This window comes from Vipera ursinii, assembly GCF_947247035.1.
Source record: "Vipera ursinii genome assembly, chromosome: 5".
Taxonomy (NCBI): domain Eukaryota; kingdom Metazoa; phylum Chordata; class Lepidosauria; order Squamata; family Viperidae; genus Vipera; species Vipera ursinii.
In genome coordinates, this window is record NC_139518.1 from 99,416,779 (window position 1) to 99,441,556 (window position 24,778).

General features: G+C 44.7%; 1 protein-coding gene across 1 annotated transcript in view; it reads left to right on the plus strand.

The window, feature by feature from the left end:
• Window positions 1-24,550, plus strand: part of DLG5 (discs large MAGUK scaffold protein 5) — a gene marked incomplete at its 5' end in the record, with an annotated part of 75,555 nt that extends 51,005 nt beyond the window's left edge. Inside the window, 13 exon segments of the mRNA XM_083363342.1 lie at window positions 401-478; window positions 1,496-1,658; window positions 3,741-3,874; window positions 5,380-5,544; window positions 6,546-6,729; window positions 8,012-8,160; window positions 10,348-10,518; window positions 13,753-13,949; window positions 15,910-16,053; window positions 16,384-16,511; window positions 18,326-18,435; window positions 21,050-21,159; window positions 24,367-24,550. Of these exon segments, the coding sequence (XP_083219468.1) occupies window positions 401-478; window positions 1,496-1,658; window positions 3,741-3,874; window positions 5,380-5,544; window positions 6,546-6,729; window positions 8,012-8,160; window positions 10,348-10,518; window positions 13,753-13,949; window positions 15,910-16,053; window positions 16,384-16,511; window positions 18,326-18,435; window positions 21,050-21,159; window positions 24,367-24,470 (1,837 nt within the window). The 3' untranslated portion in view covers window positions 24,471-24,550.
• Window positions 24,551-24,778: the final 228 nt, after the last annotated feature.

The following is a 24,778-nucleotide window of genomic DNA, read 5'->3' on the forward strand; positions in this document are numbered from 1 at the left end:
ACAGTCCTCCTCCTCCTCCTCCTCCTCCTCCTCCACCTCCTTCCATTCCTCCTCCTCTTCCTCCTCCCCCCTCCTCTTCCTTTCTGCAAATTTCACCCCCTTCTAGCACTGATAAAGTTACCTAACTAGGTAATGAAACGTCTGCAAGAAACCAACCAAGCTCAGAGAGCACCGAGGACCCCACAGTTCTCTCCTCCTCCTCCTCCTCCTCCTCCTCCTCCTCCTCCTCCTCCCTCCGGTCCACAAACCCCACTCCAGAATTCAGGGGCTATAGACCAGCACTAAGGGCATATTTCCGTATGTCTGTGTAGTATAGTTTTGGCTACTATATCTTTCTCTTAAGGCCTTTTTTCTTTTTCTTTTTTCTTCCTTCCTTTCTTCGCCCCTCTTCACCTTTCAGATATTTGTTCCGTAATAGATCTTTTCTGAGAATCCCTGTGGCTCCTACGCCAAGGTTCTGCTCCCTCAGGAGTTTGAGGTTGGCTTGATATACAGGTTGTCCTTGAGCAGTTATTCGTGTGCTATTTACATGTTTGGATAAACCCTCCCCAGGGCGGGGGGGGGAGGGAGACCCTGCATGGGTAATTGCATTGCTTCCATGCAAGGCGCCACCATGAATTGAGTTTGCCTTAGAGCTGCTTAATCTCCCATCGACTAACCTTGCCTTCTACTTGCGTGGAAGTACAAAACGATCGGCGTTGAGTTTTCCCCTTCTTCATCGTGTGATTCACCCCCGTGAGCTACAACTATATTTTTATATTTCTATAGAAATGCACTCTAAAGCAGGGGTCCCCAACTCCTGGGCCACAGCCCACTAACCGGCCTGCGGCCTCTTCGGAACTGGGCCGTGCAAAAGGAGAGCCGGCATACACGTGCATACCCAGCTCAACTTGCCCGAGCGGCAGGCCGGCGGGCACACGTATGCACGTGCAACTTGATTTGCAGTTGAGTTGTGTGTGCGCATGCGTGCCGGATGGCCGCTTGCACGGCCCAGTTCCCCTCTCTCTGCCACCAGCCTGGCCGCCAAGCCACAAAGGTTGGGGATCACTGCTGTAAAGGGTCCAAAAAATGGCTATAAATTGACCTCAGGCTTTCCCACCCCCCCGCTTCCGAGAATGCATTCCGAAATTGCATATTATATATGCTTATTGGCCTATATATAATATGGGCAAAGACACGTTTTATTTCCGGAGTTCTCCACTGTAATTCAATTTATAATTTAGTGTGCCATTCCATGCCCTTTAAATTAGCACCGACTGCATCGATGCTGTTCCGCCGAAGAGCCATCGCAGCCCGGCTTTTGTCCCTCGCATGCGGAAAGGAATGTTGCCATTTTAAGTCGACATTTTAAAGCGGCCGCCGTTCCACCTTTTGAAGGGGACGGTGGGCAGGGTGCATGCCCTCCATGTAATTATTATTATTATTATTATTTCCCACTGTCTTCCTATGCTTGCTCAAGATGTGCTCCTGTGGTCTTTTTTTTTTTCTCCCAAAGACTCTACATGGAAGAACCACGTCATGTCAAAGTGCAAAAGGGCGCCGAACCTCTGGGGATCTCCATTGTCTGCGGGGAAAATGGCGGAATATTCGTGTCGAAAGTAACCGGGGGCAGCATCGCCCATCAGGCCGGGCTTGAATATGGCGATCAGTTGTTAGAGGTAAAGCTTTTCCGATGAGTTGATCACGACCAGTAGGGACCGTCCTCTTATGACAGTCGTTTAGTGACTGTTCAAAGTTACGACGGCGCTGAGCAAACTGACTTAGGACCGTTTTCCACGCAGCATCCCCCACGGTCAGGTGATCGGAATTCAGCTGCTTGGCAACTGGCCTGGGGAAGACGGGTTCACTTAACAAACCGGGTTACTAATTAATCATCTGCAGTGGTTCCCTGAACGATGGTAGCAGGAAAAATCGTGGGGCAAAACTCACTTAGCAAATGTCTCGGTTAGTGACACGGTTGTTGTCGTAAGTCAAGGGCTACCTTTATAAAAAGCTGTTCAAATGCCTTTAAATACCTGGATTTATTGGCATTTTAACTGGTTTTCATTAACCTGCTCTACTGCACAGGTCCCCAACCTTTTGGGCACCAGAGACTGGTTGTCCTGGTTCCGACAGATGAAACTCTTCAAAGAACTTCAAGGCATTGTTTACCGTAAAGAATCTTTATTTGAGTAGCATAGCATCGGCACTAACATAGTCAAAGCCAAAATCTGAATTCCCCTCCCCTGAGCACATACTATCAAAGCACAATTCCCTCCTCCAATTAACAGTCATACGTCACAATCCCCAATTAGTTTGAAGCACGGGCTTCCTCTCCAGCTCTCCAGCCTGCCAATTCTTTATTAGCTCTGGGCTCGGTAACCTTGATTCTCATGCTAAGTTCAGTGTTGTTATGTCTAGCTAAACTCTCACGCACATTCCTTCCCCCAGCATCATCTAACACTAACTCTAACTCTAAGAGCAAAAGCAAAAGAAGAAAATGGTTACATCTCCATCTGTTGTCAAAGCAAAAACATCCGATGTTAGCAGCGTTGACACCGGTCCCATGGAGAGAGGTTTTCCCATGGACCACAGGGGGCGTGGTTTCGTGTACTGCCTGCATCCCGCAGATGGGGCCTTGCTTGTTTGCGCGGACCGGTTGCTGGCATGCCGTGGCCCGTTACCGGTCCACGGACTGGGGGTTGGGGACCCCTGCTCCATTGCATACCCTTGTTTTTAAGGATGGGTGGTTTAACAGGCTGTTGGTAAACAGGGCTGAATCCAAATACATCTGCCTCGTCCTTCATGTGTGTCTCTCCTGTGGCTTCACACACATCCATGTTTTTTTTTTTGCAGTGTGTTACATTCCTATTTATTTATTTTTTCCAACACTAGCCTTCTCTCTATTTCCAAGAATGCTTTGGGCTTGGTAGAGCATAAAAACAGCCAAAGAGTTTTGTTTGGAAGAAGGCTTGTCTACCTAAATTTAACTCGAAAGAAAATGGAGAGATCTCATAACAGAGAAGGGGCGAAGTTGGTTATTTTTACTAATTCTCCTTTCAGAAATTTTCTTTCCCTCCCTGGCTAATGCCTTCATGCTGACAACCATTACATAGGTGCAGGTAGTCCCCGACTTAACATCGTTCAGTGACCGAAGTTGCAACAACACTCCAAAAAGTGGCTTTTATGACAGTTTTTCACACTTAACAACCATTGCAGCATCTTCGTGCTTATGCGATCAAAATTCAGATGCTGGGCCACTGGCTTGTACTTACGACAGTTTTACTGTCCCAGGGTTATTTGATCACCATTTGTAACCTGCCCAGCCAGCTTCTGACAAACCAAGTCAATGGGGCAAAGCCAGCTTCACTTAACAACCGGTTTACTAACTTACTAACTGCAGCGATCCACTTAGCAGCTGTGGCAAGAACGGATATTAAATGGAGCAAGACTCACTTAACAGAGGTCTTGCTTAGCCACAGAAATGTTGGGGCTCAATTCTGCTTGTAAGTCGAGAATAGCTACTTATGCAGAGGCAGGGCATTTTCCTCAAAACTCAAAAAGCTTATTTCTTACACACACACACACAGACACACACACACAAAAAACTTAATGCAAGAGAAGCAGTCAGTTGGAAGAAATCTTAGGGCAACCGATTCAATCCGTCGGGGAAATCAAATTCCAGGCAAGCGAGATTAGCAGCCTTCAACGCAGAAGTCTTTGTGAATGAGTCTGTGTGTGTGGTTTCTGTCTTCTCCCAGTTTAATGGAATCAACTTGCGGAACGCTACGGAACAACAAGCTCGGCTGATTATTGGGCAGCAGTGCGACACCATAACTATTTTGGCACAGTACAATCCACACATGTTCCAGCTGGGCAATCATTCACGATCGAGGTAAGCTTAGACCTTCTCTGTATCCTGTGAAGAACCAGAGACCAAGACTTTGTTAACCGTGAAGCATCAGTTGATTGATCGGCAGATTAGAGCAGATCTCCCCAATCTTTTTGGCTTTTCGGCCTGGCCGGGCAGGTGGGAGAAAGAGGGAATGGTTCCCTGTGAGCTCCACCACTCACACAAAAGAACTGCACGCACTCGCCCGCTGCTCACACAAGCGGGGACGCACATGTGTGCATGCGTGCTTGCCTGCCGCTTCTGCAGCCCCAGGGGTTGGGGACCCCCGGATCACGGTAACAGCGGCAGGACGAGAAAGCCGAAAAGAGAGGGGGAAAAAAAAAAGATAGAAAAAAAATCCCTCTTGATAGAGACCTCTGCAAAAGATCCTTTTAATTTTATTGGTTAAACAAAATAGATAGTTAAGCTAAACAAGGATACTCACTTTGGAACGTTGTTTGCCAAGGGTATATTGCTAAGCACATTGGTTTGTGCTTAAATTGTAAGCCGCCCTGAGTCTTCGGAGAAGGGCGGGATATAAATGGGATTAAAATAAATAAATAAAAATAAATACGTTTGAACTGGGGACCGGAAAAAAAGACGGGATATGTTTGAACTTAACCGAGAAAAAGCAAGGGTTTGTGGGGTTTTTTTGTTTGTTTTTTTTAAAAAGCAAGTTGTAGCATCTGTTGATCAGCTGGAAGCGTGCAAAAATGTGTTTAATTCTCACGTCGTGAGTGAGGTTTTTCCTTCTTTGAAGAAGTCTGGCTTGAAATGCAAAGAAATTGGCTTCCTTAGTCTTTTCCCAAGAAACCCATGGTGGGCTAAACTACAGTTTCATGTAAAATGCAGAGGCATTCAGCCAATCAGAATAGAGCTGGAAGGGACCTGGGAGGTCTTCTAGTCCAGCCCCTGCTCAAGCAGAAGACCCTAGACCAGGGGTAGGCAACCTCGGCTCTTTTATGACTCATGGACTTCAACTCCCAGAATTCCTGAGTCAGCTATGCTGACTCAGGAATTCTGGGAGTTGAAGTCCATGAGTCATAAAAGAGCCGAGGTTGCCTACCCCTGCCCTAGACCACAAGTGGCTGCCTACAGTCTCTTCTTAAAGACCTCCAGTGATGGAGCATCCCACAACTTCTGAAGGAAAGGCATCCCACTAGTAAAACGTTCTCCCTGTTAGTAAGTTTCTCCTTAGTTGCAGGTTGCTTCTCCCCTTGATCAGTTCCCATCCATCGTTTCTTGTCTTGCCTTCCGGCGCGTTGGAAAAAAACGTTGACCCCTTCCTCTTCTTTGGGGCAGCCCCTCGAATCAATTCAGTGTCCCCCAAGCTTGGCAGCTTGAAAGCCTCTGGACTTGGACTCAGACCCAGAATTCCCCAGCCATCCTGAGGCAGGAGAAGACCACCGTCCGGTCTAGACCCCAAGAATTTGTGCCGTTCTTGAAAGACGTCGCGTTTTAATCGCCTTTAATTCGCTTCTACCGTGGCTCCCTTCTTTCCTTTAAAGCTCTCGTCTGGAACCAATGAATAGTCCTTCCCCTCCACAGGGCAGTGGAGGTCCAACTCCGGACAGCCATTCCATCATTGATACTCTGAGCGAACAAGACGAAGGGACAATGACTCCTCCCTCCAAGGAGACCACACCCACCACCAGTCCCCGCAATTCAGTTAGGTAAGCTACTTCCCAGCCCGAGAAGAGGCAGTGCTTATTTCCGTAGGAACCCTTGGTCATCTAGCAGAGCCTTCCCCAGCGGTAGACACATCCCGTGCTTGAGACTGGTCCTCTCTGACGGGTTCTGGATGCTCTCAGCCTGGTTTGTTTCCTTGCTGACGTTTCATGACCTAGACTAGGTAGCATCATCAAGGTACTGATGATGTATGGAAATATAGAGAGAATAAAGATAGTTGGAAAGGACCGTTGGGGCTTACTTGTGGTCGTAGGTTGAGGACTACCGGTGATCCTGTTGCCTTTTAATCTCCTTCTAAAATTAGAAGATCTGCATGATTTTTCTCTCCCTCCCTTTCTCTCTCTCTCTCTCTCTTGCCTTCTCTTTCTCTCCTCCTCTCTCTGTCTCTCTCTCTCCTTCTCTTTCTCTCTCCTCTATATCTCTGTCTCTCTTTCTCTCTCCTCTCTCTCCTTTCTCTCTCTCTCTCTCTTCTTCTCTTTCTCCTTTTCTCTCTCCTCTCTCGCCCTTTTTCTTTCCTCTCTCTCCCTCTCCTCTCTCCTTCTCTTTCTCTCTCCTCTCTCTCTCGTTTCTCTCTCCTTCTTCTCTCTTCTTTCTCTCTCTCCTTCTCTCTTTCTCCTTCTCTTTCTCTCTTCTCTCTCTTGCCTTCTTTTTCTCTCCCCTTCTCTCTCTCTCCTCTCTTTCTCTCCTTCTCTCTCTCTCTCTCCTCTCTCTTCTCTCTCTCTCTCTCTCTCTCTCTCTGTCCTTCTCTCCCCTCTCTCTCTCAAAGGACGCTTGCATTTTTTTGAAATTTCTGGGCAAGGGACAAAGAGTTGAGTTTCCACGTGGATCCTGGCGTCCAAATGTTGAGTGGGGAACATTTTCATCCGTGTCCCGAGGCTGCCAAAGTCCACCGCTGCAGCATCCTTTCACCTTTATCCCTTTCCTCCCAGGATGGGTGAGGGGTCAGTTTGACTGAGAGGCCTTCACTCTTGTCTCTTGTTAAAAGGAGTTCTGCTGACACGATTAAAAGGACACCTGAACCCAGAACGGTCAACGTCAAGAAAGCTCAGGCGGAGCTCGGAATCCAAATCGGTGGTGGGAACATCCATGGAATATTTGTCTCTGATCTTGAAGATGACAGCCCAGCCAAAGGACCTGAAGGTCTGATGCCAGGAGATCTAATAATGGAGGTAGGTTGTCCACATCAGAAGAAGAAGAAGACCAAGAAGTTCCAGGTACCATGAAAAAGAGGGCGGTGGTGTGAATTAGGTCGCATAGCACAACTTTGGGAGTCGTCTTTTTTTTATCCCCAGTTTAGACTATTTCTGAGTATCTCAAAAGGTTAAATCAGGGGTAGGCCACCTTGGCGCCTTCATGACTCATGGACTTCAACTCCCAGAATTCCTGAGCAGGCATGGATCAGCTTGGAAACCTCTCCCTTTCCCCTCAGAGTGGCTGGCTCAGGAATTCTGGGAGTTGAAGTCCACAAGTCATAAAGCGGCCTAGGCCTAGGCCAGGGGTAGGCAACCTCGGCCCTTTTATGACTGGTGGACTTCAACTCCCAGAATTCCTGAGCCAGCCTGGCTCATCTTGGAAACCTCTCCCTTTCCCCTCAGCATGGCTGGCTCAGGAATTCTGGGAGTTGAAGTCCACAAGTCATAAAACAGCCAAGGTTGCCTACCCCTGGGTTAAATCATGGCAGCCGGACCAAAATTTACCAGGGATCCCGGGGAAAAGTTAAGGAAACATTATGGATCCTCTCTAGAACTTTGTCGATCATAATTCTTGGCCACACTGACCAGAGTGATGGGATTTGGACATCTGGAAAGGTTAAATCACGGCAACTGGACCAATTTTTTTTTAAAACTGAGAGCTTTCAATAACCCACCCAGGTAACTTCTTCAGTCAAAATGAAAATTTGGGTAATCAATGATCCAGGCCAAAAGGATAAAAAAAAAAGGTTAAATCAAGGCACCTGGACCAAAGATTATTAAAGCTGAGACATTTTGTCATCCAAAAAAATGTACACTTTGGGCCTGGATGATTGAGCCTTCGTTTACAAGATGCTTTTTTCATTTGGGGGAGAAACCCCCCCCTGCAGTCTGCAGGTCAAGAGTCGGTTCTTTCCAACAACTCGCGGGCTCTCTGCCGACCCAAATTTTTTCATTTTGACTGAAGACGTTACTTAGAGGAGTAATCTCGATGAACACACTTGAGATACAATAGGCTGGGTGAGAAGCTGCATGCTTGCCCTGTACGCCGCCCTGAGTCCTTCGGGAGAAGGGCGGTATAAAAATTAAATTATTATTATTATTATTGAGATCAGAAACGTTGGGAGCTGAGACTCGGTGGCACTTTAGGCCACCTGACAGGATTTAGTATTAAATACCAATTTTGGCTGGTAATGAAGTTCCATCAGCAACACTTCAACACGTGGCATTGTTCTATTGTTTTGTGGTGTCTTTTTAACAGTACGGATCCGTTGACATGCGAAATAAAACAGCAGAGGAAGCTTACCTTGAAATGCTCAAACCGGGTGACACTATCAGGATAAAAGCTCAGTACAGAATTGAAGAATTCAACAGGATTAAAGATTTACCTGGAGACGGTTTCTACGTCAGGTACTTAAACATTCGTCTAGTGGTTTTGTCAGCTACTATGGGCTGTTTATGCACACAAGCTTTCCTTCCTGGTGTACTGCAGAAAACTCAGCCACATTGCTACAACAACTTCATAGGAATATTTGCACATGTGAAGAACTTGGTGCTATAGTTCATTCCGCCGGGACCTGAAGACCTGGCTCTTTGAGCTCTCTGGCCCAGGCTGAAAATTTTAATTTTAGTTTTAATTTTAATTTTAACTGGGGTTTTACTTATGCAGGGACAAATATAATTTTTTAAATCTGTTTTTAACTTTTGTATTTTTGCTTTTAATCACCCTGTAAACCGCCCTGAGTCCTTTGGGAAAGGGCGGTATATAAATGTAATAAAATAAATAAATAAAATAAATAAATAATGGGAAGGTGACTTAATGACCGACTTTAGTAATATTAAATACTTGAGCTGATTAAACCAAACTGCATTGGTGGTAATCTCATATTTCATTGTCCGCTGTTATTTCGGTTTCCTGAATTACCTGCAAAGTGCAGAAAGAAAGGTTTTTGAATATTAGTGACATTGAACTCATGTCACTAATTAAACTCAATATTAGTGATATTAAACTGAAACCTGAAGACAGAAGTAAGGAAAAAATAACATGCGTTGTATGTGTCTAAACAATATTTTTGAAGCAGGGACATTTTTTACAATGTCCTTCTGAATTTCTTCAAGGTTCTTTCAAGGTTTTCTTCCCCTTAATATTTCAAGTTCTCCCTTCATTTTTCCCCCAACAGTTCTGAGTCAGGGTTTGCTCTCCCACTTATTTCAGGGGGAAAAGAAAGGGCCATCTGAAATTGAAAAGATTAAGGGATCCAGTCCCAAAAACGTGATGGGGGACGCAGCTTGAAATCCAAAAGGTGCCTTTTGTTTTAAAGGCAGCTGGAGCATCTGATTTTTCTTTCTTCGTTTCTCATCCAAGAAGCTTCTTCATTTCTGCAGAAGCATCTTGGATGAGAAGCAAAGCATTTTAAGGAAAAATCAGTTGCCTTTAAAATAAAAACCACTTTGGGACAACCAGGATCTGGGTGGCTGACAACCTCCATAGAACAGGAGCTTGGAAACTTTTTTCAAGACGAAGATGCTGCTAAGTTAAAAAAAAAAATAAATTCTGTCTGAGTGTGCCACCGACCACAATAACAATAATACTCAGCTCGTACAAGTAGAGGTGACACAGATTGATTAAAAGCAACATCATAAAAGTCGCCGAAATGTTTCACTGGACCATTTGTAAAAATCGTCATGTGCCAGTTAGGAAGCATTGGTAGGAATACCAAGATGAAAAAGTATTTGAAAATGAGCAGGTTAAAATATTGTGGGATTTACAAATACAATAGCAAAATAGCAGAGTTAGAAGGGACCTTGGAGGTCATCTAGTCCAACCCCCTGCTCAGGCAGGAAACCCTACACCATTTCAGACAAATGCTTGTCCAATCTCTTCTTAAAAGCCTCCAGTGTTGGAGCACCCACAACTTCTGGAGGCAGGTTGTTCCACTGGTTAATTAATAGAATAACAGAATTGGAAGGGACCTTGGAGGTCTTCTAGTCCAACCCCCTGCTCAGGCAGGAAACCTTACACCATTTCAGACAAATGCTTGTCCAATCTCTGCTTAAAAGCCTCCAGTGTTGGAGCACCCACAACTTCTGGAGGCAGGTTGTTCCACTGGTTAATTAATAGAATAACAGAATTGGAAGGGACCTTGGAGGTCTTCTAGTCCAACCCCCTGCTTAGGCAGGAAACCTTACACCATTTCAGACAAATGCTCGTCCAGTCTCTTCTTAAAAAGCACCAGTGCTGGAGTATTCACAAATTTTCGAGGCAAGCTGTTCCACTGATTAATTGTTGTAACAGTCAGGAAATTTCTCCCTAATTCTAGGTTGCTTCTGTCCTTGATTACAAACCAATATAGTCTTGGCTCATAACGTACCAAATTTAACTATGATGTCCCTCTCTCCCCCCCCCCCCCCCATGGCCCAAAGTAAATCTCTGTCTAAATCTCACACTTCTGTACGTTGAAGGTCACTTTTGTTTCTCCAAGTCGGCAGAGATGGCTATTGGGATACCTGCCAAACAGAAGGTCCTTGGTTTTTGTCCTGTAACATCTGGAATAGTCTGAAAAGGCTATGCGGTCATCTGTCTCCCTCTCCTTGCAGGGCCCTCTACGACCGACTAGCAGAAGTCAAGCAGGACTTGAGTTTCAAAAAGGATGACATTTTGTATGTGGATGACACCCTGCCCCAAGGGAACTTCGGCTGTTGGATGGCTTGGCAGCTGGATGAAAACGCTCAGAAGCTGGAGAGAGGACAGATCCCCAGCAAATACATGTAATTCCACCCTGGAGATTTCAATGGGATTTAAGGCGTTGCCGGAATAAAGCTATTGGAAGGAAGTAAAAATAAACTCAAGCCTTTTAGGCTTCACAACTTGGTTGGGACAGGCCCTCTCCGCTTCCCTGCCACGGCTGGGAGAAAGAGGTAGAAGTCAGGCATGCTGGTGGCATTGGCAATTTCTCCCCAGCTAAAAATGGAACGGACTTTTTATGTTCTGAGCCTTGGTGGAGCAGTGGGCTAATGCCTCCTTAAGTAACACCAGCTGCCTGCAATTATTGCAGGTTCGATTCCCACCAGGCTCAAGGTTGACTCAGCCTTCCGTCCTTCCGAGGTAGGTAAAATGAGGACCCAGATTGTTGGGGGCAATTAAGCTGACTTTGTAATAATGCCACTTAGGGTGTGTGTGTGTGTGAAAGCCCTAATAAGCAGGCATATACATAGAATGAAGGCTATTGCTAAGCACATTGGTTTGTGCTTAAATTGTAAGCCGCCCTGAGTCTTCGGAGAAGGGCGGGATATAAATGGGATTAAAATAAATAAATAAAATGATTCAGACAAAAAGCCAAACCAGCATCTCCCCTAATCATGTTGTGGCATGTTCTCTCCGTGGCTGTGGCATCTGAGCTTAATTTGGATCCTGAGGTTGGGACACCGTCCTTCTTTTAATCCCCTAAATTAATGTTGGGTTGTTGTTTTTCTCAAAGATCAGGAATTTTGAGAAGGAGGGGTGAAAGTGGTCACCCGTCTTCAATTAAAAGTTTGACTTCATGGCATTTAAATCGGCTACCAGCGTGTCTTATTCTAGGCTGCCAAATTTGCCCTCTTTGCTCTTCATGCCACATCAGATCTTTCCTTTGGGGACCCACCCATTGCAGCTCTGGGCCTTTTTTATGATTCCGGGAATTACTAGGTCGATGATGCCACACAATCAGTGTCCTTAAAAAAAAACAACACACAACGACACAGGAATTGTTGCAGAATTAGATGGAGGGTGCTGCGTTTTGGTCCTGTCTGGCTGAAAATGTACTCAGGTAGAAGAGGAAAAATCTAGAGCTAGTCAGTCCTCGCCAGTGGAGACCAAAATTTAAATATTGCCCTGTAAACTGCCCTAAGTCCTTCGGGAATAGGGCGGTATAGAAAAATAAATAAATAAAATAAAATAAAATAAATTTATTTTCCTAAGTGAGACGTTTGTTACGTTTGCCCCATTTTATGATCTTCCTTGCTTGTCGGAAAGTCACAAAAGGGGATCCCCTTTTGACCCCAGGACACTATGACCGTCATAGTGCTAAGCATATTTGATTTGTGCTTAGATTGTAAGTCTTCGGAGAAGGGCGGGATATAAATGGGATTGAAATAAAAATAAAAAAAAATAAAAATAAATGTGAGTGGGTTGCCAAGTGTTCCAGTTTTGCTCACATGGCCCTGAGGATGCTGCTGAGGTGGTGAGTGTGAAAAATGGACATAGGTCACTTGGAACGGTCATTCAATGAACTTTTGTAAGTTTAGGAGGACTATCCGCACTTTAATGGTTTCCTGCCTCCCGCCAATCTTTGCACAATAGTTGTCGTTGGGTGAGACTCACGGTCGGCCCCTACTCGCCCTGAAAGCTATAATGCCCTTGGTTGCTGCAGGCGACGCAAAAGGACATTTAGTGCAGGCAGCCGAGATAAGCGAAGAGGTTGTCCAGAAACATTGGCCCACATTATTTTGTTTCTGGCAAATCCAGCCCTTTAACGGAGGATAATTTGCAAAAAAAAATCCGCCCAGCCTTTATATCGGCCAACCCGACTCGAAGACTTATCAGAACTATATAAAAGTTTAGTTTATGAGCTACAACCACGATTAGCACGTGACCGAAATTTCTCTGCTAAGAGGTCCTGTACCGCCTCCAAACCATGGTTTGATGAGGATTGCGTAGAAGTCAAGAAAGCCCATAACTGGGCATACAAAGAGTACAGAAGCGAGACTGGATAGGGCAATAAAGCAATTCTTAAAACAGCTACTTACACTCAAAAGACCAATTCAAGCCATCGATGGCATTCAAGAGGAGACAAGACACGAGGTCTTCCTGGGAACAGCTCATCGTGGCAGCAAAGCAAAAAAAAAAACCTCCTTATTTTGGCATTTTAATAGCTTGCCAGTCAGAAAAAATCTATACCCCATTAGACTGTCGTATATCTCCTATAACCTGGGCCCGCGTTCCTAATCTTCACCCTTCTAAAGCCCTCAGAGATTCCAGCAGAATATAATTTTAAAAGTCACATAAAAAAGGCATCCGGGAGTTGGTGCGAGTGGTGGACCGGTTTACAAATGGAATCCTTGACACTCCATTTAGCGACCGTTTGAAGTTACAACAGCGCTGGGAAAAAAAGTGCCTTACGACCATTTTTCACACTGATGACCCTTGCAGCATTCCCAGGGTCACGTGATCAACATTGGGAAAAGATTCGTATTTACGACGGTTGCAGTGTCCCCATTCGAGAGGAACCTGGGAAAAGAAAATAGGGGGCTTCCTCCCCCCCCCCAAGTCTTTTAAGGCAGAGGTCTTCAACCTTTCCAAGCTCGGAGGGAAGGAGAGCAGCCTCCAAACTGGTGCACGCACACAAATGGACCATGCACAATGGGGCACTAGAGGCCCCATTGGTGCATGCAGCATGAGCTGGTGCTGTGCACATGAGTGAACGTACCCCCTACGGTGGCTAGCGGCCCCATTCGCACCCGTGCACATATGCAAATGGGACTGGAGGGGATGCACGCCCATGTGTGCACGGACCGGCCAGCCATTTCTGGGGCCCGCTGGCCAAGAGCCTGTGGCCCAGTCCCAGGGCGTGGCTCATAGGTTGGGGACCCCTGTTTTAAGGCATGGAGTTGGATCAACATTCGGAAACTTGAGAACTGGTCCATATTTATGGTGGTTATGCAGTGTCCCGGGGTCATGTGGTCAACCTTTGTGACCTCCTGACAAGCAGCATCAATGGGGAGGCCTGATTGACTTCACACCCACGTTACTAACTTAACAACCGCATTGATTGAATGAAGAAAATGTGGCCAAGGAAGGTCATGAAATGGGGCAAACTTCACTTAACAAATGTCCCACTTTGCGCTCTGTTGTGGCCGTAAGCCAGGGACTACCTTTTTCTTACAACCAACTCTTTTCTTGAGGAATTCTCTGGCTGGCCTTTCTTCCACCAACTGCCTGACTCTTCCCCAACCGTTTCCTTGCAGAATGGAACAGGAATTCTACCGGAGACACAGCATGTCCGAGGCCAAAGACGAGAGCAGCTCCTCAAAGACCTCGTCGGCTGCGGCTCGCAGGTCCTTCTTCAGAAGGAAGCACAAACACAAGCGCAGCGGGTCCAAAGACGGCAAAGATTTGCTGGCCCTCGACACCATCAGCAATGACTCCATTCCGTTCCTGGATGGCAAGTGACCACTGCATTCAATTAAAACAGGGCAGAACCATCCGTAGGACTTGTCTACTCAAGCTTTGTGCGCTGCAAACGCAGAAGGAGGCTGCACAATCGAAAAGGCATAGCTAGAGTTCTGGAGGGGCTTTTTAATCTGTCCAGTTAGGGGTCCATAACCGAATTTCAGCCTTAAAAAAGAAATTATTATTTTTTAAATAACAGATTTGTGTAGGCCATAACCCTTTATCCTAGTAACTTTCCTACAAGCGATCTTACTTTTTGCACTTTTCCTAACACGTTCAGTTGCTTCTGTATGCCGTAGTCTCTGCGAAACAGCTTAAATTTGCCTTAGCAAAGAAAGTACTTGGTGCCTTAGAAATAACAGGATTCGTTTCACTTCCGCAAGGCATTTGGCCTCGCCTGATGGTTGCTTTTAATCTCCGGTTCTTGCAAATGCCGAAAGAGATTTCTCTGCTCAGATTCTGCGGATTGCAGATGCAGAAGGAGGAGAGAGAAGGGAATCAGGCGAAGTAAGATGATACGAGAGTTTTGTTTCGTGTTAAGAATACACGGCGTGTAGCAAAGTTTGAAAGGGACGCTTTGCTCTCGTTCCAGACCGAGCAGGGCTGTAGTGGAAAGATGACACCAACACTAGTGTGCTTTGGATTCAAAATAGGACAGTAGCTTGAGTCTCCATGGTAGTCTTAATTTTTCTTGATGTTTTGTAACCAGGTTACTGATTGAAATTTGTTTGAGTATTAGTAGCCCAGGTTGGTAGTTGGGCTGTTGGGTTGATCTCCAAGCTTGGCAATTTGGTTCCAAACGTTTCATCACCATTCGGTGGGACATCGTCAGTGCGCTTTGAATTGTGCTCGTCTGTCAGAGCACTGGCCTTTAAATACCTTTTTAGGTGATGCAAATTGGTACGAATGTTATTTGTTTATATATTTCTGGTCTGATTTCGGACTGCTTGATTGGCTGGTTGTTGTTGCTGGGCCACAGTCTTTGGTGTTAAGCATCTGTGTTGTTTATTCAGGTGCTAAAAAGGTATTTAAAGGCCAGTGCTTTGACAGATGAGCACAATGCAAAACGCGCTGACGATGTCACCTCAAATGGTGTCGAAACGTTTGCAACCAAATTGCCAAGCTCGGAGGTCAGACCAGGTTATTGATGTCAGACTTCCTAGTCACTGGGTTTATAGCAAATGCTGCCAATAAGACGAAGGCTAAGTCTTCACGGTTTGTGGTTCCATGATGTTCTTCAAGAGAGATCAGTCAACACATAAACACAACTTCCGGTCTGCTTCCTTTGTGCACTTGGCAAATTAGAAGGACAACGCACAGTACCTTTGAAAGAGAAGGTCCTTCTTCCCACCACGTTTTGGTAATTTGAACTATATAATAATTACATTCATGTATTAGTACTTCACGTTCAGCCTGTTTGTTCCCTAAACTATGAGCATTTGTTGTGTGTAGGCCTTTGCGTCTTTTTTGTGGTTGACCCAAGTTATGCTTCCTATGTCTCCTACATTTGAGTTTTTCTTCCATCCCATCACTTTCTGTCTCGTTTGGTTGGTTGTCTTGGGTTTTGTGCTTGGAATTTAAGTCTTAAAGTTTGGCTACCCACCCACCCCTCTTTTTAAGCTTAAAACCCTTCTAATGAGCTGAGCCAGTCATTTTCCGAATATATTTTCCCCGGTCTTGTGAGGTGCAGCCCATCCCTCTCCATTGATTTCCTGGTAGCCATTTGTGTCTCTGTGTGTGTTTCTTTTGCTGTGTTTCTTCCTGAGAGGGTAGAAAAGTGGATGGATTGGGCACCTGGCCCAGGCTTGGCACAAAACAGACTTGTGACTACCTTCTGGGAAGCGGATCTCAGACAGAACGAGTTGTTGTTTTTCCTGTTGTGGTCCTTTTGTGTATGACATGACCAGGAGGAACACAAGACAACACGCAAGCAGTGCTTTCTTTCTTTGCAGATGCTGTAAGCCTGGCGTATCAGCGAGTCCAAAAGGTAGACTGCACATCTCCGAGACCTCTGCTTGTCCTTGGGCCGCTACTTGATGCCGTGAAAGATATGTTGGTCAAAGAATCACCAGGGAAATTTTGCAGATGTCCTCTCGGTAAGTCCATTGCTTGGGAGAGTCTCTCCTAAGAAAGATGATGTAGGAGAAGAGCAGGCAGAGCTGGCGGGCGGAGTTAAATGTGTCAGAAGCATGGAGTCTTGACGTTGCCACAAACAATCCAAGTTCTTATTGAATTCCGCCGTGCAGCAATTTAGTGCTGAACGTTAGTTGATCAGATTCTTGTGTATAAGCTTGAATCTGTCTTCTGTAACTTAATGTATGGTGAAACCTGGGTTAGGGAAAAAAAAGCCCCGTGTGTTTCTGTGAGATCAACATGTTTTGGCTAAAACTGAACAAACGGTTGTTTGTTTTTTGTTTTCGAAACAGAGGTGATGAAAGCTTCGCAACAAGCCATTGAACGGGGCGTGAAAGACTGTCTGTTCATAGATTATAAACGCAGGAGTGGACATTTCGACGTGACAACCGTTGCTTCAATAAAGGAGATAACCGAGAAGGTGCTTTTCTTTCAAGTCTTATCCTCTTGATAGGAAAAAAAAAAAGGAACACAATTGTAGATGTTTCAGGGGGTTTAACACCCTGTGGGCTTCTCGAATAAGAGACTGGAAAAATTGTCCCAAACGTTTTGAAATAGGATAGGATCGGAAGCTTCTAGAACTCCGACAAAAGCAGTTCCTTCTCAGCTGTATCAAAATGCCGGTGTTTAAAAACAAACCCATTGGACTAAAGCTCCGCTGGTTTTAATCATGGTTTCTTGAACAAGCCAGAATCAACTAGTCTTGCAGGGGAACCGAGGAACAATGGTATATTTGATCCCTTCTTGGCTGATTCATTCTCCTTCCTTATTTTAGAACTTGTTGACTTCGCATCTGTAAAAATAGTTATAGACTTGGGCAAGGCACAAGGCAGGAAACCGCAGCCCGTGCATTTTCGTTCTCTAATTGTGCTAACCACCGGAGAATTGCGGCTTCAGTCTGTGAAAACAAACCATTGATGTGGTCGTTGACTTTTGCTTGCACAACATGTTTCAACTAGAAACAGCCCTAACCAGAGGATACTTGAGCTCTGTGTGGTACCGATAGATTCATTTCTATTCTTAGAGCAATGTAGAGGCCCAGAAGCCAAGCCGATGACTTCTACATGAATCAAAACTCAGAATTTTTTTTAAAGAAAAACCACTTGTAATAAATAGGCAATGTGAGCAAAACAAAATAAGAGAGGTAAACATCTTCAAGAATTCAATAGCAATAGCACTTAGACTTACAGACTGCTTCATGATGCTTTGGAGCCCTCTCTAAGTAATTCACAGAGTCAGCCTGTTGCCCCCAATAATCCTCATTTTACCGACCTTGGAAGGATGGAAGGCTGAGTTAACCTGGAGCTGGTCAGGATCAAACTGCTGGCAGTTGGCAGAATTGGCCTGCAATATTGTATTCTAACCACTGCGTTACCATGGCCCGCCCTCCCTCCTTTCCTTCCTTCCTTCCTTCCTTCCTTCCTTCCTTCCTTCCTTCCTTCTTTCCTTCCTTCCTTCCTTCCTTCCTTCCAACTTAGCAATAGCACTTAGACTTATATACCGCTTCACAGTGCTTTACAACCCTCTCTAAGCAGTTTACAGAGTCAGCAAATTGCCCCCAACAATCGGGGTCCTCATTTTACCAACCTCAGAAGGATGGAAGGCTGAGTCAACCTTGAGCCGGCGAGAATCGAACTGCTGAACTGCAGGCAGCCGGCAGGCAGCAGAAATAGCCGGCAGTACCGCATTCTAACCACTGTGCTACCACGGCTCAAGAAAAGGCTGGACAGCCATCTTTTCCGAAATGATAACGGGGTTTCCTGCTTGAGCAGAGGGTTGAACTAGAGGACTTCCAAGGTCCCTTGCAACTCTTTCATTCTGTGTTTCGTGTTCTATCTTGATGGAATGGCTACATCAGTTCAGATGTGGTCCAATCACAACTTAGGTTATTGGTAAATCTGTCTCTTTAGGTTAAGTTCTAGGATCCAGGAGTAGGAAAGCAAAGAAGAGAGCAGAGGAGAGGGAGAGGAAGGGAGAGAGAGGAGGGGAGGGGAGGGGAGAGGACAGAGAAAGGAGAGGGAGAAGGAAAGGGGGAGAGGAGAGGTAGAGGTAGATAGCTTGGTTTAGGATTTGCTTAGACCAAGAGGCAAGGTCCTGTTGAGTCAACCTTTTGCTACAATATAGGGCTAATTATAGTGGTCAGCCTTGCAGGATTCTTTGTTAAGAATTGTTGAATGAGCATCGTCATAGTGTTTTGAACAACCAACCAGAGGCCTGTCTTCCTTCCTTCCTTAGGACTGTCACTGTCTCTTGGACATTGCACCTCATGCCATTGAGCGACTGCACAGCATTCACATCTACCCAATAGTCATCTTTGTTCGCTACAAAAATGCCAAGCAGATCAAGTAAGTGTGAAGTGTGGAGTCATAGAGTTTGGACGGGACAGGAGTATCTTTCTGCTTCTCCTCACCAATCCTGAATTTTTTTTAAAAAAAGCAAGGTTTGCATTCATGTGCAGTGTGTGGGGTTGTTCCTAACAATCCCCTCTGTTAAGCTGCACTGGAAGCCAACTGAATTAAGCTGAGCTTTCGTGTTCGTTGTCTACACCATGTAATAAGAAGCGTGCCTAATCAGTCACAAACCTTTGCCAGAATGGGAGACATTTCAGGTGCCCATTTGGACATGTAACTCTCGACATGAACCTAGTTCAGATAAAGCATTGCCCATAAAGAATAAGGGTCTTCCTAGTGTTGACCTTGACTTTGTCCAACTGCATGGGTGTATCCATGTGGGAGCTTGGAGCACAACGTGTAAGTGGCTTGCTGTTGTCTTTGGGGAGACATTTTTGCAAATTCTCAGGCAAGACTACAGCCATGGAAATTTCTTGGGTCTTCTCCCATCCATGAAAGAGTTTAAAAAGGAGGAAGGAGAAATCCAGCCAAAAGCGCCATTGCTTTAGCATTTATAAGAGGTGAACGAAAAAGAGTGTGGCTATGTGAAATGATAGTAAAAGAGAACGCTTCCAGTGGCAAATATTGCCAGTTCTTAGTCCTTCTGAAAGACCTTCAAGCTGATCCACGGCCATCCTTTTTGACATCAACCTCAAAATGCTTAGAAGGCAGTGAGCCGGTCAATTCCATGTGTCCAGAGCTGGTTTAATGTCAACTGTCCGGTTGGCATTTCCAGAAAAAGAAAGTCTTGGGACATGATTTTACCAAGAGTGATAATACTTTACTGAAAATCTACATTGGCACAGAAGAAGCAAAACCAGCTCTGGTTTTCCCGCTCCAAGGCTTGCTTAGTTAAACAAGAGATTCCCTTGTCCCCACCCACTGGGTGTTCACTTTGTCCAATAGTATTATTTCTTTTTGTTATGGAAACAGTCCACTTCTCCATCAAGCACCTGGTTAGCGACCTTGGTTCTGCAGGCACTGAAAGACACCTCGGTTGCCTAGATACCATCCTTCCCACCTTTGCCTCCCATTCCATTGTCAAGCTATGACAAGGGAGAAAATGTACCTGAAAGGGTGAGTCAGCCTTGGTGGGGGAGTGCAAAGATCACTCCTCAACAGTGCTCCGTCTCTGGTGTCCATGATTCATGTTGTGTAATACACCTAAGGGAGAAACGGGCTTCAGCCCAGGAACTGCAAACCAGGATGAATTAAGTTCCAGCAAACTGGCCTTTTCCATTCTTTGCGGAGCTGCAGTGCTGCTAAGGCACAGAAGCTAGCAAAATCCTGGCGGAGTGTGTCGAAGCAAGCTAGATTTGGGGCAAAGATTTAAGTGTATGCAAAACTGGCGAATGGCTGTAGCTCGGGTGGAGAATGAGGGTGTTCTCCGAGCTTGTGGGTTGGTTTCCGAACGTTTCATTACCAGGATAGGTAACATCTTCACCGGAGTTGAAGGGATGTCAGTGTTCTTCTGTTTATAACAGGTTCAGGTGTGGTTGTGTCAAGTGAGGGTCTGTGATGGGTCTTGTGATGAGTCAGGGGTCATCAGTGAGAGACTTGTGATGGGGAGGTTACATCAAACCAGGGCCATTGGGAGGTGAACTGCTGGTTGGGGGAAAGGGGTCTTGCGTGGGTTGGTTGCGTGGTTGATTTGGATTCTGAGGGATTCGCAGGCTATTTGTGGGTCAATTTGTCTGTTGATGGAATTGCTGGTGGAGTGCCAGGCTTCGATGAACTCAGGAGCCTGGTGGGTGGCAGCGTGGCGGGGGGTTTTTGTGTTGCTCCAAGCAAAGTGGTGCTGTTTGGTGTCGGTACTGGCAGAGATTGCGGATTTGGCATTGTGGCGTTTGACTGCCAGCCAGTGTTCGTGGATCCTGGTTTTGAATTGACGTGATTTTTCTCCCACGTAGAATTGGTTTTGCAATGGCTGCAGTTGATTTTGTAGATTGCCTTGTTTCTTGCCTCCTTCCATAGCTTACCTTTGGTTGTGGATAATTCTTGGTGGAGTGTGGCTGTGGCTTTGTGGGCTATTGCTGTTCCTAGGGGTTGGAGAATTCTGGCTCCTATTCTATTCTATTCTATTCTATTCTATTCTATTCTATTCTATTCTATTCTATTCTATTCTATTCTACTATTCTGCATCTATTCTATTCTATTCTATTCTATTCTGCATCTATTCTATTCTACTCTTCTGCATTTATTCTATTCTATTCTGCATCTATTATATTCTACTATTCTGCATCTATTATATTCTACTATTCTGCATCTATTCTGTTCTGTTCTATTCTATTCTATTCTATTCTGCATCTATTCTATTCTGTTCTATTCTGTTCTGTTCTGTTCTGTTCTGTTCTGTTCTATTCTCTATTGAGAGCAGATACTGCTTTGGAGATTGTGATTGATGAAAGCCTTGCTGTTCCTTCCGTGGTCACTAGATGGCGCTCTGCTCTCACATCCTCATGTCAGCTTTTGCTATTAAATCCCTTTGGTCTTTCCTGGATCCCCCCGGAAGAAATCCGAGCATTTAATAAGATAGAGATGGATATGTACATCTATTTGTGTCTTCCAGGGAGCAAAAGGATCCCGTCTTCTTGAAAGACAAGGTGACACAGAAACATTCCAAAGAACAATTTGAGACGGCTCAGAAGATAGAACAGGAATACAGCAAGTATTTCACAGGTTGGTATTTAAGAAAACAGATGCTACCAAACGAAGCAGGATTTCCTCCTCCCCCTTGGTGGTGGGAACTGGAGGCTTTTCAGGCAGCTGCCCCCTCCCCCAACCCACTTCATCGCTCCCCTTTGAAAATTGACATGATAGCAGTCTTACAACATCTCAGGGGCTGCCCCAAAGAAGAGGGAGTCAAGCTATTCTCCAAAGCACCCGAAGGCAGGACAAGAAGCAACAGATGGAAACTAGTCAAGGAGAGAAGCAACCTGGAACTAAGGAGAAATTTCCTGACAATGAGAACAATTAACCAGTGCAACCACCTGCCTCCAGAAGTTGCGAATGCTCCAACACTGGAGGTTTTTAAGAAGAGACTGGACAGCCATTTGCCTGAAATGGCATAAGGTTTCCTCCCTGAGCAGGGGGTTGGACTAGATGACCTCCAAGGTCCCTTCCAACTTTATTATTATTATTATTATTATTATTATTATTATTATTATTATTATTATTATTATTATTATTAATTTACAATGACATCAGCAGCAGACCAACCACTTCTCTCTCCCCTCTTGAAGCTTTGGGTATTCATGTCGATGGAGATTCTCAGTCGCCCAGGTCATAGTTGTCTGAAAGGTGGATTTTATTTTTATTTTTTTTTTTAAAATGAGGATAGCGAAGTGCACATTTTGGATAGCCCTCCTCAACAACGCGGTCATTCAGCAGTCCCAAGAAAGTTTAAACCCCTGTTTGCGCTCTGATTCAGGTGACCCCCGAGGGCACAGGAAAAAAAATGACTCTCAGAGAGAATACTAATGACCAGGTGACTGCAAAGAAATTCAATCCTTCCATTGGCACACACACACAGACACACCCCAACATCCAGCCACCACTGATGAAGCTTCCTAGATGAGAAGCAAAACATACACTGTTTATTTCTCCCTTCCTCCCTTGCTAAACTGAGGGCTTTTTTTTTTTCTGTAACCGCATCCTTCTAACCCTATTTAAATTTAATGTGCAAATTTTGTCGCTCGCGGTTGCTCAAAATAAGCTCCCAGGAAGAGAGCCCAGTGAGAAGAGGGGGAAAAAAAAAAAGAGGGGGTCTTCATCGTGGAATTTGGTTGTTGCTATTCATCGCACAGTCAGCCAAATGCTCGGACTGAGTTTGCCATTTTTGTCTACCTCTCGAGTCCTTACCGAGGACCCCGGGATAGGCAGATGTGGATGTTTGACGGCATCACAGATCTCGTCGCAGGATGGAAGCAGTTCCTAGTAAGGCTGCCTTTTGCAATTGACTGATGGCGAATTTGTCAATGCCGATGATGGTGTTCAAGGGGTGCTCCAGTCGTTTTGGGGTTGCACCCAAGGCGCGTTTTTTTTCTTCTTGCTACTACCTTTGCTATATATTTTTTTTTGCCACAGTCATTCTGTTTCTATTTGTAGGTCTTTTTACAGTGTTTTGTCATCTTCTCCAATTCTCCTCTCTTCTGCTGTCCCCAGGCACTGCCACATCCACTATCCAGACATTTTTGTCTTTCTTAGTGACAGTTGTTAAGCCCAGGGTGTTATGTGGCAGGTGCTTTGTCTGTTTGAATTCTGAAGTCCCAGAGCAATTTAACTTCTTCATTGTCTATGACTTTCTCTGTTTTAATAAGAGCCTTGGTGGAGCAGTGGGCTAATGCCTCCTTAAGGAACACCAGCTGCCTGCCATTAGTGCAGGTTCGAGTCCCACCAGGCTCAAGGTTGACTCAGCCTTCCATCCTTCCCAGGTAGGTAAAATGAGGACCCAGATTGTTGGGGGCAATTAAGCTGACTTTGTAATAATGCCGCTTGGGGTGTGTGTGTGAAAGCCCTCATAAGCAGGCTTATACATAGAATGAAGGCTACTGCTAAGCTTGTAAGCCGCCCTGAGTCTTCGGAGAAGGGCGGGATATAAATGGAATTAAAATAATAATAATTAAAAAAATACATGATCCCACCAGTTCTTGCTTGCAAGCAAATGTTATTTCTTGCAGATCTTCCAATGCACCACCTGCTACTTTGTCATGCCGCTACAACAACAACGATAACGATGATAATAATAATGATAATAATAATAACAAGGACAATAATAATAATTGTTTTTATTTTGCTTCTGCTCATTATTTATTTAAATTTGGCCATCCACAATTTATCTCTTTTTCCCATTTAATTTGCCTGCCTATTTTTTTTCTCCTGCCGTGTTTTGATCTCTGGGAGAGCTAATTAAGCCATTCGGAGGACTTTGAAAATAAGGTCGCGGAGGGACGCTTAGGAAATGTTCTATTAAAAACCCAGGAGTCAGGGTGGCTGTTACAGGAGGGTGCTGATGAGGTGCTGAGAATATGATGCTGTGTTAAACACTCAGATACACGGAATTAAAGTGTTGCATAAGACACTCTTGCCCCATCCGATTTTAGCTGATTTGTTCTTTTCAAGGGAGTGGACAGCAGCTTTGAGTGCTGCTTCTGTATAGGTAGTTTACCGATTGATTATTCTATTCTGTTCTGTTCTGTTCTGTTCTGTTCTGTTCTGTTCTATTCCATTCCATTCCATTCCATTCCATATTTTCTATTCTATTCCATTCCATATTTTCTATTCTATTCTATTCTATTCTATTCTATTCTATTCTATTCTATTCTATTCTATTCTATTCTATTCTATTCTATTCCATATTTTCTCTTCTTCTCTTCTCTTCTCTTCTCTTCTCTTCTCTTCTCTTCTCTTCTCTTCTCTCCTCTCCTCTCCTCTCCTCTCCTCTCCTCTCCTCTTCTGTTCCGTTCCGTTCCATTCCATTCCATTCCATATTTTCTATTCTATTCTGTTCTGTTCTATTCTATTCTATTCTATTCTATTCTATTCTATTCTATTCTATTCTATTCTATTCTATTCTATTCCCATAATTCTCTATTCTATTCTATTCTATTCTATTCTATTCTATTCTATTCTATTCTATTCTATTCTATTCTATTCTGTTCTGTTCTGTTCTGTTCTGTTCTATTCTGTTCTATTCTGTTCTATCCTTATTCCATATATCTATCCTATCCTATCCTATCCTATCCTATTCTATTCTAATTTCCTTATTGTATTCCATTCCATTCCATTCCATTCCATTCCATTCCATTCCATTCCATATATTCTATTCTATTCTATTCTATTCTATTCTATTCTATTCTATTCTATTCTATTCTATTCTTTCCCCAGGCATTGTCCAAGGAGGACCACTTCCGGCTATTTGCACTCAAATCATGACCACGGTGGATCAAGAGCAGAACAAAGTCTTGTGGATTCCTGCTGGCCCCCAATAGATGGACGCTGTGAAGAAAAAAAAAGAAATACTGTGACGGCAACAGATCCTACGCGAACAGCCGACGGGGGTATCTGTGTGGTAGGTTGGAAAGCATCTCGCGCAACGTTATCTGCAACCCGTGTTCGGAAGGCAGCGATCCGTTGCCGACAGCAGAATTCTTTCGATGTTTTTCTCGCCACGGATGATCAAATCCAGTTCTTTTTTTCAGAAAAAAACAAAGCAAAAAACAAAACTTTGCGATGCTGCAAGAAGAAGAAGAAGAAGGAAAAAAAATCCTTTAGGTTAACGTTTACAAAACCTTTGCCC